The sequence below is a fragment of the Mercenaria mercenaria genome, chromosome 8, assembly GCF_021730395.1.
Source record: "Mercenaria mercenaria strain notata chromosome 8, MADL_Memer_1, whole genome shotgun sequence".
NCBI classification, from domain to species: Eukaryota; Metazoa; Mollusca; class Bivalvia; order Venerida; family Veneridae; genus Mercenaria; species Mercenaria mercenaria.
Window position 1 is genome coordinate 42,485,035 of NC_069368.1, and position 16,593 is coordinate 42,501,627.

At 33.3% G+C, this 16,593-nt stretch overlaps 1 protein-coding gene across 1 annotated transcript; it reads left to right on the forward strand.

Moving 5' to 3' along the window:
- The first annotated feature begins 11,100 nt into the window (after positions 1-11,100).
- LOC128559171 (uncharacterized) lies at positions 11,101-14,683 on the forward strand. Its single transcript, XM_053550379.1, has 4 exons — positions 11,101-11,170; positions 12,555-12,722; positions 13,418-13,607; positions 14,026-14,683. Exons 2-4 carry the CDS (start codon positions 12,585-12,587, stop codon positions 14,667-14,669), a joined length of 972 nt encoding a protein of 323 aa, XP_053406354.1. The 5' UTR covers positions 11,101-11,170; positions 12,555-12,584; the 3' UTR covers positions 14,670-14,683.
- The last annotated feature ends 1,910 nt before the right edge of the window (positions 14,684-16,593 follow it).

A 16,593-nucleotide genomic window follows, 5' to 3' on the forward strand; every position in this document is an offset into this window, starting at 1 on the left:
AGGTAAACTTTTAAAGTCTGATTATAATCTGTTGTCATCTTAGCAATTTTAGACTGCAATTCTCACGTATGTTCACGACCCTTTCAGATTTATATTTATACATTTAATTACTTATCTGTGTTGGCGAAATATTTTGATATATTTTAAACAAACCTTGTAATATGTAAAATGCAAAACATTGTTTCAAATATACTGATTTTAAGATATATCAAAATAGTGTATTTTGATTTCTCGTTTCAAAGTAATTTTTTTACATATACCCAAATTTTCAGTATAATAACATGAGTAACTACAACCAAAGATGGTCTCTCATAATTTTGAAATTTTCTCCAACGTGATTTTATGGAACAGTCAGTTTTATTAATATTAACGTTCTGACCAAGTTTCATGAAGATACAGTCATAAATTTGGCCTCTACTAGCTTTTTCTTTGATTTGACCTGGTAGACCGACACTGTTGGAGATAGTAAATGAAGATAATTGACCTTGCGCCAGATAGCCTGTAGCCACGCCTACCAGTTTTCAGGGGGAACAATTCATGCTAGGCCCGACAAACAAAGGAATCAAATGGCGACGGCAGAAATATTTTGCCAGACATTCTAGTTGATTTTGGCGCACGCTACCTCAATTCACACATATTTCTAAAGTGAAAAGACAAAACACAATCGTTACAATCTGACTAAAGTACATCTCCTATTACGCTACGCATAGGATGTGAGAACGACCTATTCATAGCTCGTTCTGACGACCCTTTCGCTAGCCAATCAGAGCTTAACTTACAAAATTTAGCAAATCTACCTGTAGCATTGACTTTTGATATTTACAATTCTTATGGCGGAATGTCTCAGATAGCCGGTTAGCTCAGTTGGTAGGCCACTTGCTTAGTAATCGAGGGGTCCCGGGTTCGAGCCCTGGAATAACTGCACATTTTTCTTATTCTTTGACATTCTAACAAGTCGTGTCATTGGTTAAAATAAAAATAGCAATACTGGAAATCCAAAATATACAGAAGACTTATGTGAATGGGTCGTTCTCAGATCTTCGATTAGAAGATCAAGTACTTCAGTCAGATTGCAACCGTTAATAAGTGGATGTTCTGTAGCGAAACATAAATTCTACAAAAAAAAACAATACGTTGTTGTTAAAAGCCGGGAACTGCACCCGAGTATGAGGAAAACTAAACAAGGCAGGGGGCCGAGCGGAAAACATGTAAAAAAGACAGAAATCTCTGAAACCATTATAGCTGATTTTGTGGGTTTTTTTTAATTGTCCGTTTCTTTTTCATTATAGAAACGTCAAATTTCGATCTCCCAGAAATCATGTCTATATTAAGCAGACTAGAACATTGATTTTTATTAATTAAGGTTGAAATCAGACTGTGGATTCTGAATCCTATTTCAAAATAATTAGATAAATTAAAGATAAATTGAATAAGGTAATTTACATGTAAAAATTGTCACTTGTGTCATTTAAGAAACGATTTCGAAATACCGGAACTCATTTAAGATATCATTGTTCAACATTATTCAGATACATATATATATATAGCATTTAATGTCTAATACTTAGACATGATGTGTTTTAAAGGTGGATAATCAGATTTTGGCCATGTAACGGATTTGTTCGAAATTTTTGTTTACAGTTTGTTTTCTCCAAAGTTATAACTGAAATTATCCAAAAAGTAGAATGGCAAAGTGCGTGTATTTTTGAGTGTAAAAACTGGGTCGCGAAAATATGTGACAATTGATTTTAATGGTATAAGAACTACCTGTCATCATGTTTTGGGTACTTTATTCAATTAATATTTGTGTTTTTATGCATTTTGAGGGGTTTTTGCATACAAATTGTACATTTCTTCAGCAAAATCTTGTAATTATTTTTTGCCGAGGTTGCAGACGGTCATGTTCTAAAAATAGAAACGAGTTGGTTTTTCCAACATTTTGTTTGATTTACTTGGCAAACAAAACTAATTGTGCAAGAATTATTATTGAAAAAACAGAAAGTAACTGATTTCAATTGGGAAATTTTTCATTGGATTGGGAATTTTTTGCTCCAGATTGGGAAAAATAGAGCATATTAGGCATTGGGAATGGGGCCGAATATCGGGCGGCCCTGTGAGATAGGGTGAAAAAGCCCTGGTTTTACTGGCATGAGTTAGAAATATACAGTCAATATCTTTTAAGGTATGTACATGTTACCATTAATTAATTTGTGATATCCATTCGGTCATCATCTGATTATTCAAATAGGAATATTAAAAGTATAACAGGATACTCTATTCGGTAGATAATGATGAATTTGTATTAATTAAAGTATCTTTAATGTGTATTTTTTAAGGGTGAGGAGCATCACTATTACACATTTCCTGATTATTATATTGTTCTGGCATCTTTCTAGACATATAATTATGATACATTTAGAGTGCGTATTAATGGATTTCATGAATCTATTATAAATATTATAATGTTTTAGATTATTTTTAGGTTTAAAGTAACTACTACTATACTGAAAAACAAGCTAACCTGCCATTTATAATTTTGATAATACCTTAAAAATTACAGATAGTGTTTTTTTGTAATTGAGAACACAATATGGTTTCAAATTTTTGACAAAATCAGACAATGACATTATTATTTAATTTAATTAATATCATATAACATTTAACCTGTTTCTAGTAAATTATCAAAATCTACACATCTATTCTTATTGATTGTATTCATCAATTTTCTTTGAAAAACACTTTTATGAGGATTTTTGCAAGATTTCATAGTTAAAGGAATCCAATTTAATACATCTTTGTGTGTTCTGAAATTTTGGCATGTTATTAACAACAACTTGATGTAATATAAGTAAGTATGATTTTACAAACACTTTAGGCAAATTATGGAACTGACTTTAATCACTACAAATCCAGAAAAGATGATATGTTTAATTTACGTAAAGAAGAATTATGAACTCAATCAATTGGTTAATAATACGATATTTACAAAAATATGAAAACAAGTGCTAGTTTTAGTATAAGTTTAGTAGATAAATGCCCTAATGTGTGAACCTACGGTGCTTCACATCTGACCTAGACTCCTATATGTGCTAATGTCATCAATGACATCCTGTTTTTATTTTTATAACAAGCTGTATATATTAGGTCTGCTCTTACTCTGTATTATTTTGCCAAAGCATTTTTGTGGAATAGAAGACATCAGCATTATACGACTTGATAATCTACAAATTATAATTATGCCTTATTGGTGATACTTTCAGTTATAAGACTATAAGAAATTTAATAAATATACCTTAGTTTGCTGTCTGATTCTGTGCTACTTTATCTTAAATCATCAAATTCTATATGACAGGCTGTTTCATTATTTAATTCTGTTAAATTAAAAAAATATATGTATTATTTATATATAAGTTAGTTATATTGTCTGAAAAGTCGCTGCGAATGTATATTCATTAATTAAATTCTTCAAAGACTGATCAAATAAGAAATTTCTTTTGAACATGTGCTTTTGTATACTAACTAATTAGTAGATCCTAAGTAATTACATAATCTTATGTCATATTGCCCTTATCAATCAGAACATTGTGATTTATGGATCTTTGATCTGCAGCAGCTGTTGCACTGCCTTGGGGCAGACTAAATTTGGTGCTTGGTGCTTTATGACTGATTGGTTAACAGCCAATCAAAATAAAGCATTAATTCTGTTCCTTATGACTTTTAGATAACAAGTCAACTTTCAAGAAAGAAACGCTATATGGAGTTTTGGCAAAATGTTAGCATTCAAAACATAGATTACAATTAAATATGCTCTATGATTATATTCTTTCACTTGGGTGTACAGACATTGATTTGAATGGTCAAACACAAAGAAAATAAAAGTTAAATGTATTTTATGAAAAATTCATATTCTGGTAGGAAAATTAATATTTTTGCACATTTTTTGTAGCTGAAAACTTTTTTAACTCCAAAATTTGGTACAATATCATAGACACATGAGTAATGAATTGTTGGTGAAATTTTTATGAAAAGATAAAACTTTTGTAGAAAATAATAAGAAAAATCAATGACATATTGAAAAAAACAACAAAAAAACTTGTGCCAAATGTATCAGAAACAGATAAAAAAAAGTATAAAAAGACAACCTAAAATATTTACTTAAATAGATGTGTAGATATTAATCTAAGTGGTCAAAAACAATACAGAATTTAAAATTGATAGAATTAATGTTTTATGAAGAATATTAAAGTAGAGTAAACTTGGGGTGTTCAGACGTGAAGATTTTAGTTTTGGTGTCCAGAATGTTTCTAGGGGGGAATAAGTTTTGGAGATAGTAACTTGCATGTAATTTTAACTTTTAAGCAGAATTTTCTAAGTCCAAAAGGGGGCATAACTTGCTCAAAAATACATGTCAGAGTTATGGGACTTTACCCAGTGAGGCTGGTAATTGACATAGAAAAAGAAAAATAAGTTTCAAAGCTATATGCCTTTAAATGATAGATGTGTGTCTTTGTATGCAAAAACTTAACCAAGGTGTGACGCCATCGCCAGGGTGAGCAGAATAGCTAGACTATTCTTTGAATAGCCGAGCTAAGCCGAGCTAAAAATTGAATGTGACATGCATGATGTACCACAGAAAACTGGTATTCATTGTTCCCTTCGGCCAGAAATAAAAAAAAATACAATAAAAGCTATTTATAAAAACAACAAGAGTGCAAGAATGTCACAATATACGCCCATCACAGCAAATTTCTTTACTCTAGCACCTGTATTTGCAAATGGAATTTTAATTTTGTGGTTGTTTAGTAATAACTAAGTGTTTTGTTTTTCTAAGTCCTCAAAAAAACTCCTTACCAGGTAGAGATACCTTAAAATACACCTAAAATTGGAAAGTAACATCTATGTTGTACCACAGAAAAGTGGTCTTGGTTTTTCCCTACGGTCAATTATAAAAAAAGTTACAATATAAGTTATTTATAATAAACAACTAAGGGAAGTTAATCTTAAAAAAAAAAAAAAAAAAAAAATCAAAAAAAAATATTGTAAGTCCTCACAAAAATCTTTACCAGGTAGAGACTGGTCAAAATACACCTCAAAATTGGATGTAGCATGCATGTTGTACTACAGAAAAGTGGTCTCTATTTTTCCCTACGACTAGTAATGAAAAAGTTACAATATAAGCTATTTATAGTAACAACAAAGGGAAGTAATTCGAAAGAAGGGAACTGCGCATGACACTTCGTCTCATGATGATGTATAATTGTGTCAAGTTACATCAAAATCCCTCATGCATGAAGAAGAAATGCTTCGGACAAAGTCATTCTTGTATCTGACCTTTGGCCTCATAGTGTGACCTTGACCTTAGACCTAGGGACCTGGTTCTTGCGCATGACACTACGTCTCGTGGTGGTGAACATTTGTGCCAAGTTATATCAAAATCCCTCTATGCATGAAGAAGAAATGCTCCGGACAAGGTTTTCATTCTTGTATCCTTTGACCTCTAAGTGTGACCTTGACCTTAGACCTAGAGACCTGGTTCTTGCGCATGACACTCCGCCTCATGGTGGTGAACATTTGTGCCAAGTTATATCAAAATCCCTCTATGCATGAAGAAGAAATGCTCCGGACAAAGTTTTCATTCTTGTATCCTTGACCTCTAAGTGTGACCTTGACCTTAGACCTAGGGACCTGGTTCTTGCACATGACACTCCGTCTCATGATGATGAACAATTGTGCCAACTTTCATCAAAATCCTCTATGCATGAAGAAGATATGGTCCGGACAAAGTCATTCTTGAATTTGACCTTTGACCTCTAAGTGTGACCTTGACCTTAGACCTAGGGACCTGGTTCTTGCGCATGACACTACGTCTCGTGTGGTGAACATTTGTGCCAAGTTATATCAAAATCCCTCTATGCATGAAGAAGAAATGCTCCGGACAAGGTTTTCATTCTTGTATCCTTTGACCTCTAAGTGTGACCTTGACCTTAGACCTAGAGACCTGGTTCTTGCGCATGACACTCCGCCTCATGGTGGTGAACATTTGTGCCAAGTTATATCAAAATCCCTCTATGCATGAAGAAGAAATGCTCCGGACAAAGTTTTCATTCTTGTATCCTTTGACCTCTAAGTGTGACCTTGACCTTAGACCTAGGGACCTGGCTCTTGCGCATGACACTCCTTCTCATGATGATGAACAATTGTGCCAACTTTCCTCAAAATCCCTCTATGCATGAAGAAGATATGGTCCGGACAAAGTCATTCTTGAATTTGACCTTTGACCTCTAAGTGTGACCTTGACCTTAGACCTAGGGACCTGGTTCTTGCGCATGACACTCCGTCTCATGATGGTGAACAACTGTGCCAAGTTTCATCAAAATCCCTTCATGCATGTAGAAGATATGCTCCGGACAAGGTCTGTGGACGCCGCCCGCCCGCCCGCCCGCCCGCCAGGGGCGTTCCCATAATACGTCCCGTTTTTCAAACGGGCGTATAAAAAGGGATGTAATTGTAAAAAAATCTTTATTTCACATTTTATCTGTGTCTTTTTGCTGTAAAGTGTATGTTAAACTTATTGCTAAAGATCTTGTATGACCTTATATAAGGTATATATGACCTAAGTGATGCCTTGACCTATACTTGGGTTGCCTATAAGTCATTGATTATACTCTTAGTCATTGCTGGCATAGGCTAATATTTGTTTCAAAAAAAATCAGGTTTCTAAAAAAAATAGTCAGAAAAATGTTTGGAGCAGAAAATGTCAGTTTTTGCAAACTTGACCAATTTAAGAGCCATAACTCTGGAGATACTCAGGCAAGAACTGGCATGTAATTTAAATTTGCCTAGATTTTAAACAGTTACACATTTGTTATAACTTACAGATGATAACTTATAAGTTATGTTTAGCTCTTATACAAAATTGCAATAGTTATCAAGGGGATACTGTCAACCTGGACAAATTTGACCAGTTCAAGGGCCATAACTCTAAAGATACTGATCCGAACTGACTGGTTATTGAACTTAGCCTTGATTTCATACACTCACCCATACTGTAAAAGTTATGTTTAGTTCTGATACCAAATAAATTCCTATACTAAATTTAATATATTCTTAGCCTGGAAGTGAGAACATTTTGTGCACTTCTAGCATTTTTCATGACAAGAAATCTCCAGTTTGATCAACTTGGTATTAAACAAGAGCTGTCCGTAAGAACAGCGTGCTCCACTATTCGGCAGTTTGACAGTAAAATGAATATAAGTCTCAATAAGAGACCTCTACTTTAAAAGGAGATACACCAAGGGACATAATTCTGTCAATAACACAAACTAGAGTTATTGGGATTGTTACCATACACATGCAGATGATGATGGTAAAATATATATTTTGAGTTTCAAGTCATAACCTTATATAGTATCAAAGTTATATCCAGAAAAAAATTAAATATTAAAGGGTCATAATTAGGTCACAAATACTATAAGATTTTTTCACTGGTTGTAGGTGCAGGTGGGAATATCCGGCCTCGAGAGTAACTGTTTAGGTGGTAACGATGTTCCCAGCCGAGTTACCGCCTAAACAGTTACCCGAGAGCCAGATATTTCCATCTGCACCTATTACTAGTGACAGAATCTTTTTCTTGCATACCGATTTCAAGAAATATTAATAAAAATAAAATCAATCGAACGGCTTTTGTTTTAGAACTATTTCTTATGGCAGTGTATTTAAACAAAGCACGGGGAACCAACGTGCATATACAGGAAAGACATCATGATGCTTCGAAACAAACAACAATGTTTAGTTCCGCTTTTGTTTTATCAGTTACAGCGTAACGTTATGAATTTTTGATATAATAACGTGACTTGAACCGAGAAATATACTATCAGGAACCAATAGGAATTGTCAAGGTATTGAATTTTTATTCCATTTTTAAAATAAAATATAAATTACTACATAAACCTTCTACATATATGTAGTTCGTTATACGTCATTTACAGCATTTTTCCAGCACCGGTAAATATACGAGAAATCCCCGTCTGGTATATGCAAGAAAAATCAGAGATATGGGGATTGTCACCACTCCTGCAGATGATGATGATAAAGATACATTTTTAGTTTCAAGTCTTTATCTTATATTGTACTAAAGTAACATCAAGAAAACGAAGATTGCCCAAAAAATTTAAGTATGAAAAGGGCATTATTCTTTCAAAAATGCAATTAGAGTGATGGGAATTGTAACACATAAATTATGTTATAAAGAAATAGTTTTAATTTCAGGTCAGTATCTTTTAAAGAACCAAAGATATGTCAATAATCAAAGCTTTCCAAAAACTTTAACTTGAAATTAATTCCAAGTATAGCAATTTTCTGACCTTGACCTTGGGTATAGTGGGCCCAGCTCCTGCACATATTTTGTTTGTATGTTGGACAATGTTTATACAAACTTACAGTAAGATATAAGCAATAGTAACAAAGATATGACAGAAAAACAAAAGTTGTCGAAAAACTTTTAACTTAAAAATAACCTAAGTATCTTGGTGACCTTGACCTTTGGTATAATGGGCCCATCCCTGCACATACTTTCTTTTTATGCTAGACAATGTTTATGTAAACTATAATAGTAAGATATGTAAGCAATAAAAATAAAGATATGACACAAAAACAAAGGTTGCCGTAAAACTTCATCGTTTATTTATTGAATTGTTTTACTCTCACAGTTAAGGCATTAGAAAAATTGTGTGTTTCCAGTGTAACAAGTTAAACAAGCAAATTTAATTAATTGGTACCACCTGCAGACAGACATTTTTGGTCATTTTTCATTAAATCAGGGGCAATAACTGGTTCATCTTTATTTCAAATTTCATGAAATTCCATCTGCTTGTTACTGAGAAATGGCTGCGGACAGACACTTTTGGGCATTTTTCAGTAAATAAAGGGCAATAACTCTAAGGAAAATTGACCAATAAAAAAACCAAACTTGGCAGGCATCATCGCAGTATGTTGGTTCATGTTTATTTCAAGTTTCATGAAATATCTGCTAGCCTAGTTACTGAGAAATGACTGTGGACTGACTGACGCATGCATGTACGCACAGACGAACAACGCCATTTCAGTACCCCTACCGATTTCATCCGCGGGGAATAAAAATATTGGGGTACGTATTACAGGTCGGTATTTTTTTTTTAAAATTTTTTGGGGGTGGGGGTTATTCAATGGGTATTTTCTGAAATTATTTCTGTGTAAAAAATCAATACATATAAGAGGGCAATGCCTTCAGAGTAGCAGAAAGTTGATTCATTGATTTTGAATAATACTACAATATGTTATATTAAGGAAGTGAGATAATATTAAAAAGAATATGGACATTCTTATTCATATTAACTATCTGGTTCTGTTCAGGCCTGGTATCTTGCTATTGGGGAGCCAATTTTCACTTAATTACAAATTGAAGTTACCTGGGCTTTAGGACAGCATGTCAGCTTTTAATCTATAAAAAAATATTCGAGCTCTGGATAAACAGAAATCCCTAGGGGGTCCGTAACGGACCAAGGGTACATTGATAATTTTGGAACTTCATAAAATCACTCAAAATGTCATTTTTGATGTCTGAGAGTGTCAGTATATGCCTCAGATGTAAGATATAACCGTATTTGAGAGCTGCAGATCTAGACATTTCAGAAATATTTTCAAAATAAGTTTCATGTAATAAATGTTGTTTCTACGGAAGCGTGAAAGGGCCATCAGATGCTAATGCGTTTTAGTATGTTAAGGCTGCGGAAAGGATATTACTGATCAACTAGATATCTGCCTTAGATTTTTCAAGCTTTTAGGTTTTGACTGAAGCTGAAGCTTGTTTGTTGTTCTTGTTTCCATATGGACCAACTTTAGGATAATATGACAACCAAAAAAAAAAAAAAACACTGTCAAAAGAGTCAAAATTGGAATGTGCACTGCCTTCATTTTTAGCTCAACTATTCAAATTATAGTCTACCTATTCTACACACACCTAAGTTTTTGCATGCAAGTACATACTGCTATCATTTAAAGGCATATAGCTTTGAAACTTTTTTCTATGTCAATTACCAACCTCACAGGGTCAGGTTCCATAACTCTGACAGGTATTTTGAGCAAGTTATGCCCCTCTTAGGACATAGCATTTTGGACAAATTTGTGAAACTCTTGTTATTAACTTTTTGTCCTGCTTCTAGGCAATATTTCAAATAGTCAAGCAAAATTTTCATTGTGTATTGTTCGGTATGGTAGGAAAGTTTTTTTTATTGCCTATGCAAAATCGGTTGGACTCCAGACGCAAACATGTAGTTCTTCACTTGATTTAGCATTTAAAGATCATTAAACAAATTTAACTGAAGAGTGAACAGAAGCCCCTTTTTGCCCCTTCCTGCATTTGATCAGGCACTGGGATACACCTAATTGGAACGAATTACCTTCCTTAACAAAGCTTTAAGAAATAATTAAGCACTTCAAGCAAGTTTTTCTTTTGTAACTCAGCTTTCAAAATACTATTAAACGTCAAAGTACAAAACTTTGTATTTCAGCCATTAAATTTTGTACATTGAAATATTCAAATTTTAAGTTTGGCTTATTTTTTATTTGGAATATGGATTTAGTAATATATCAGAATATATACATGAGCATTGAAGCAACAGTTAATTGACTTAAAAAATCCAAAATAATGCAGGGGCATGAGTAAACACAAAAACACATTTTGGCCATCAACTGATACATAGAGAATTACAGAGTCACTACATGTACTTATACAATCTTGCAAAATTCATAAATTGGTGATGAAACAGTAGGTTTGAATTTTCTAATTATGATTCAATTGTATTACAATTTTGAATTTCCAAAGTCTGAGAAAATATCAAGTAGGCCATTTTCCAAAAATAGAATTAGTACAATGTCACAAGTGAAAAGAAGATGTGAAAGAAATTTTCAATTTTATCAATTGTTTCAGGGCAACTCTGCCATATGTCACATCCATGGTTTACAACGTCAACATTACCTTTTGTGTGGGATGGCCCAAGTACCTCAGAAGAAGTTTCACAGCTGGCGATAGATCTGGGCAATGAAGCAGTACGGGGGAAATCTTCAGCGAAACCTCACACCCGAAGACCGGCTGTTTAGTAACAGCCAACTTTGACATGAGTGACATGCTAAAGTGAGTATAGCAAAGGATTCTGTATAATGAGCATGTCTAACAAACAAATAAGTGTAGCAACTCAACTCAATTAAAATACGATACTCCAGTTTGAACAACAAAAATGCGTTTTAACCCTTAGCATGCTGGGCATGATATTTTCTTCCTTTACACCAGTGTAGATCATGATCATCCTGCACTTCCATGCAGTCTGATTAAGATCTGCACTGTTCAATATTCATATAGTATCTTCTTTGTAAATTCCTCTTTTAACAGTTCTATCCGAACAAAAGATGGACAAACGCATCAGGATTCAGGAATATTGAATACATAATTTTTCTAAATATCTACTGAATTATTTAAGCTTCTCAGCCAAAGTTTGTTTAGGATTATCACTATGTTCATGTATGTCAAGATTGTCACAATGTATAATGTGACAGAGAAAAAAGAAGAAATTGTTAGACACTTGTAGAATATTAACTCTCTTCATTATTTTTTTAAAATGCAATGGATGATAAATTCGAAGAATGAGCTATAGTAATATAGAGTAATATAATTAAATTAATTAATTGCTTTATTTCACAATTTTTTTGTAACCAAAGACTAAAATTGCCACACATTATTACATAATAATACTTATACTAATACATAATTCTGTAAAATAATGCAATTGGACTGTCGTAAAAGCCAGCCATGCAAGGTCAATATAAACACACAGTATGTCTGTTAGTTTGAACCACCACTCAGTTTTACAGTACTTGATACATCTTATCAATTTTTGATAGGGAAGTAATTCACTTGAAATATTTGGACCAGTTACTTAAAAAATCCAAAATATGGTAAACTAAAATAATTTGTGAAATTAAATTTACTGGGCATTCATTACAAGGCTAGACAAAGTAACGCTGTTTTATGTCAACATATTAATAGGTGTAATTGGTGATTCACAGAGCAATATTTACAATCAACACTTTTTCATCCTGTGCTCCTTAGGCATGTATTCTGTCAGAATTTAATAGGAAATATCAGTATGCTAAAACCTGTATCTTTTTTAACAGGTACTTCAGTTGCCTGGTTGTTCTGTATGTTGAAAAAAGTACAAAAACTAAAGTAGGCCCTGCCACAGGGATTACTTGATTGTACATTGGAAAATCTTCCAAACAATTTCTAAAAATCATCAGTATTACTCAGGTGAGCAATTCAGGGTCATTATGACCCTCTTGTTTGTGGTTATTTACAGACATCTTTCCCGCTAGCAAAACTTCCAATTATTATTAGAAAATCCAAGTACTCATTTCCAATGAAGATAAATACTGACTATTCTTCAAAAAGTTCTAATGAGTAAAGACAGACAATATTATTTATTTTTTCTTTGAAGACATATTACAAGTACCCTTTATTCTAGATCTTAAACCTTGCTGGGCGCTATGGTTATATGAAGTTGGTGAATGAGTACGTTCATGAAACGATGGTTCCATATTACAAACGCCAGTTGTCTAGTGCCACACTACCGAGAGAGCCAAATGTACAAGCCCCAACAAACAATGATGTGCAGTCTGTGATTTATGTAGAGGTATGTAATCAATACAAATTTGCCTAAACATAATATTATGAATAAAAATTATTCATATATTTATCCAACAGAAATTTAAATGTTAAAATGTTTAGTGAAAGTAAAATAGTTTGTTCCATTACTTAACCCTTAGCCTGCTAAATTTCTAATATAGACTGGTCCATCATTCAATATGGACAATACCATGTATTATTCAAAGGGGTGTTCACTGAAAATTTACTGACTGAATAGCGAACAGTGCAGACCATGATCAGCCTGCACTGGTTGCAAAGGCAGATTCAGTTGCCGCCAGCAGGCTAAAGGTTAAATGCACTGATCTCTTAATTTTGACTAAAATGACTTCTCTTTAAAGCTGAAGTTTATATTATGAAAATGAGAATTCAATTTTTGGTTTCTAATAATAGCTATCTTAAAGTGTCAAATCAAACAAAAGAAAAGATGCTGGTTTGGGAAGCAAACCTGAATTATAACTTTCCAGCAATATCTGGAAACTATGCCACTATGAAGGATTACTTGTTAAACATGTTACATATAGATGAATCTGAAGTTTAGTGTTACTGAGATAAATCTGAAGTTTACTGAAAAAAAAGGAATAAACAAAACTTTAATTTTCGCATGCATTTTCACAGCATATAGACTAAAGTTGAATATTGAAGGAATTTTATGATAATAACGGTTATTATTTCTCTAAATAGAAAATCACCACAAACACAGCTGCAATCATCAAAGGTGGATCTGTTCTGGCAGTGGATCAGTCTATAATAAGGGAGATAGATACCATCGGCAACTATGGGGCAGTCCGAAACAAGCCGACAAAGGTTAATGGAAGGACCAGAAAAATGGTACATATCCCTACCAGGAACCTTCATCCAGACCTTGTCAGAGGTAATAATCAAAATTCATTACCTTAAAGAACTCATACTTTACTAAGTTTTAAAGACAATACTGCAGGCCTTAGGTCATTATCTCTTTTAATAACAGTGAAAGTAAGCAGAATGACTGATTAAGGCAAATGGCTGCTAAAAATAGGTGGTTGCTGAGTTTGACTTTAATGAGACACTTCATGCACATTTACAGTTTAAAGGGCATTGCTTTTTGCCAGTTTTAGTGTATTGCAATGAGAAGTATGTTAGTTATGAAATGCATACACCATGTTTAATTGGTAAATTTTCATTGAATAAAAAAATAACTATATGAAAAAATGGTTATTTAATGATGATCTGTAATGTCTAGCAAGTTGACAGCGAAATCATTCTCTTTAACATAGGTTTACAATGACAAAAATGATCTTTCGTTATTTCAGAGGTAGAGAAATGCCTGGGACCCACTGAAACTACAGCACCTTCAACTCCTACCGCATCTGCAACAGAATCTACAAGAACAACTCCTGAAATCCTGACAACCTCACATACACCTAGATCTACCTCTGAACCTCAAGATTCACCACCTACCACATCTGCAACAACATCTACAAGAACAACTCCTGAAGTCAAGACAACCTCACATACACCTAGATCTACCTCTGAACCACAAGATTCACCACCTACCACATCTGCAACAACATCTACACCAACAACTCCTGAAATCAAGACAACCTCACATACACCTAGATCTACATCTGAAACTCAAGAATCACCTGTATCCACTTCACTGACTGATCAAAGACATACACCACCAGCTGCAACTCCATTACAGACAGTCAGCACTCACTCAAATAAAGCCCCAGTGCAGCTGGTTAAGGGGAAAAGGAAATTAGACATGTTATTGCTGCCCACTGAAGTGTCGGCCGACGAATTATGTAAAAAGTGCTTTAAGCGAGGGAGAATTGGCATGCGGTGGATTGAGTTCGAGATTTGTGAACAGTGGTATCATGCAACATGCATGGAGATAGGAAGGACACAGTACATGAAAATTCAAAGGAACGAAACGACTTGGGAATGTTGTTGATACTATTAGAAATAGTTCAGTGTTAGGTTCTCTGATTGCAAATTTTGCACCAGTTTACTGAATATATTGCTGATTAATCTTCTATATGAATAAAAATTGAAATATTTGGTATACAAAAAAATGACCATTTCAAAATATCTGAAAGCAAAATGGGACAACTCTTATATTGACAGTGTTTCAATGATTTTAGGAATTCCCCAATGATAGTTTATGATTCAAACGTTTCCATAGCTTAATAAATTCAATACAATATTGTATATCTTTCTTCTGCTGTCAACATTTTGAAAGAGGCTATACTGAACTTTCTTGAAAATTCAAAACCCAAGACTAGCCAAGAGTCCAAAAGAAAATGACATGCTTTTCATTATGCTTTACATGCTTTACAGACCATTTCAAAAACTGACCTGAAAGAAATTTTTAACTAACTCCTTTAAAATTTTACCATCAATATTTTCACTCAATTTAGGTGATAATTGTAAATGAGAAGTTGGGAAGGCCCAACAAAAAACAGTTTATATATATCTGAAGTTATAAACCCCACACAATAACTCGAACAATAACTAATTATGATTTTTCATCATTGAAACATTTCAATACCTAAACATTTTTGTATAATATTACTGACAATTTTTTGGAGCATGAGGACCATGACAATTAACCCTTAGCCTGCTGCAGGCGAATTTAACAGCCTTTGCAAACAGCTTGGAACCAGATCAGACACCGATTAAATCGGCGTCTGATCAGGTTCCAAGCTGTTTGCTACTCTGACAATATTTCTTCCAATTTTGGAGCAAATTGAATGAACTTTACAATTTCAGCAGACGACATTTCCAGCAGACCACAATTTATCTAGCATGCTAAACGTTAAACAATAATATAAACATGCTGTTGTTTGAATACCAAGTGGGGAGTAATACCCATTTACTTTGTTTACCACAATAAATAAAACATCTTATAGTTAGTTTGCGGTAGTGTTTAGAAATCATGAAATAACATGCTAAGTTATTAGTTACACTAAGTATTTATTAATTTTTCATGGAAAGCAATGATTGTGATAGTTCAGTCCAGAGAATGTTAAATTGCTCCCAAATACATGATTACATGGAAATTGCAGAAAGCCAATTACTTATACCTTAAAAATGTTGTAATTACATTTGATGACAATGACTGTGTTTCATTATTTACAGTAAGGTACTCCTGAACAGTCAGGGAAGAGCTTCATAATGAGTAAAACATAAGAAACACTTTCAGAATACAGTCTACTTATTATTAGGCATAAAAAATTGTTTGTTTCCAGTATCCCGACCTACCTTAAATTTTTAGGCCCGACCCTATATGTTTTTATGGCATTGGAGAATATTTTTTTCAACTTTTTGACAAGTTGCCAAACTGCACTTTTTATGCTATTAAAATGGTCAGTGATGTTAGAAATCAACTTTTTAATGCTCTAAAGGCATAACCCCCATATATGTGTTCATCTTGACACAATAATAAAATGTCTCGGTTCAACTTCAGAAAAAAAAATTCCCCCAAAAAATTTTCCAACCTACCTACCCTTGAGCATTTTACCGGAAACAAAGAATTTTTTCAGGCCTTATGTAAAACCACTTTAATATTTATTTGTAATTTCTCATTGCTGTATATATGTATATATACCCTTTACATTTTAATACATATATTTAAATTTTTTGTGTATTTTGAGGTATAATCATTGAGGCCAATAAACACCTTTGGCTAAAAAGTCAACAATTTCTTTAAAAGAAATTTATACATTTTTTTACTTATTTTGATGCACTGCCTAACTTAATAGCAGGACAGTACAACTGAACCACTTAAAACATTGTATGCACCTTTTTTGACATGACAGTTTTTGGTTAAGCTTTTGTATGTTATTTCCCATGTAGTGACTATTAATGATTAAATT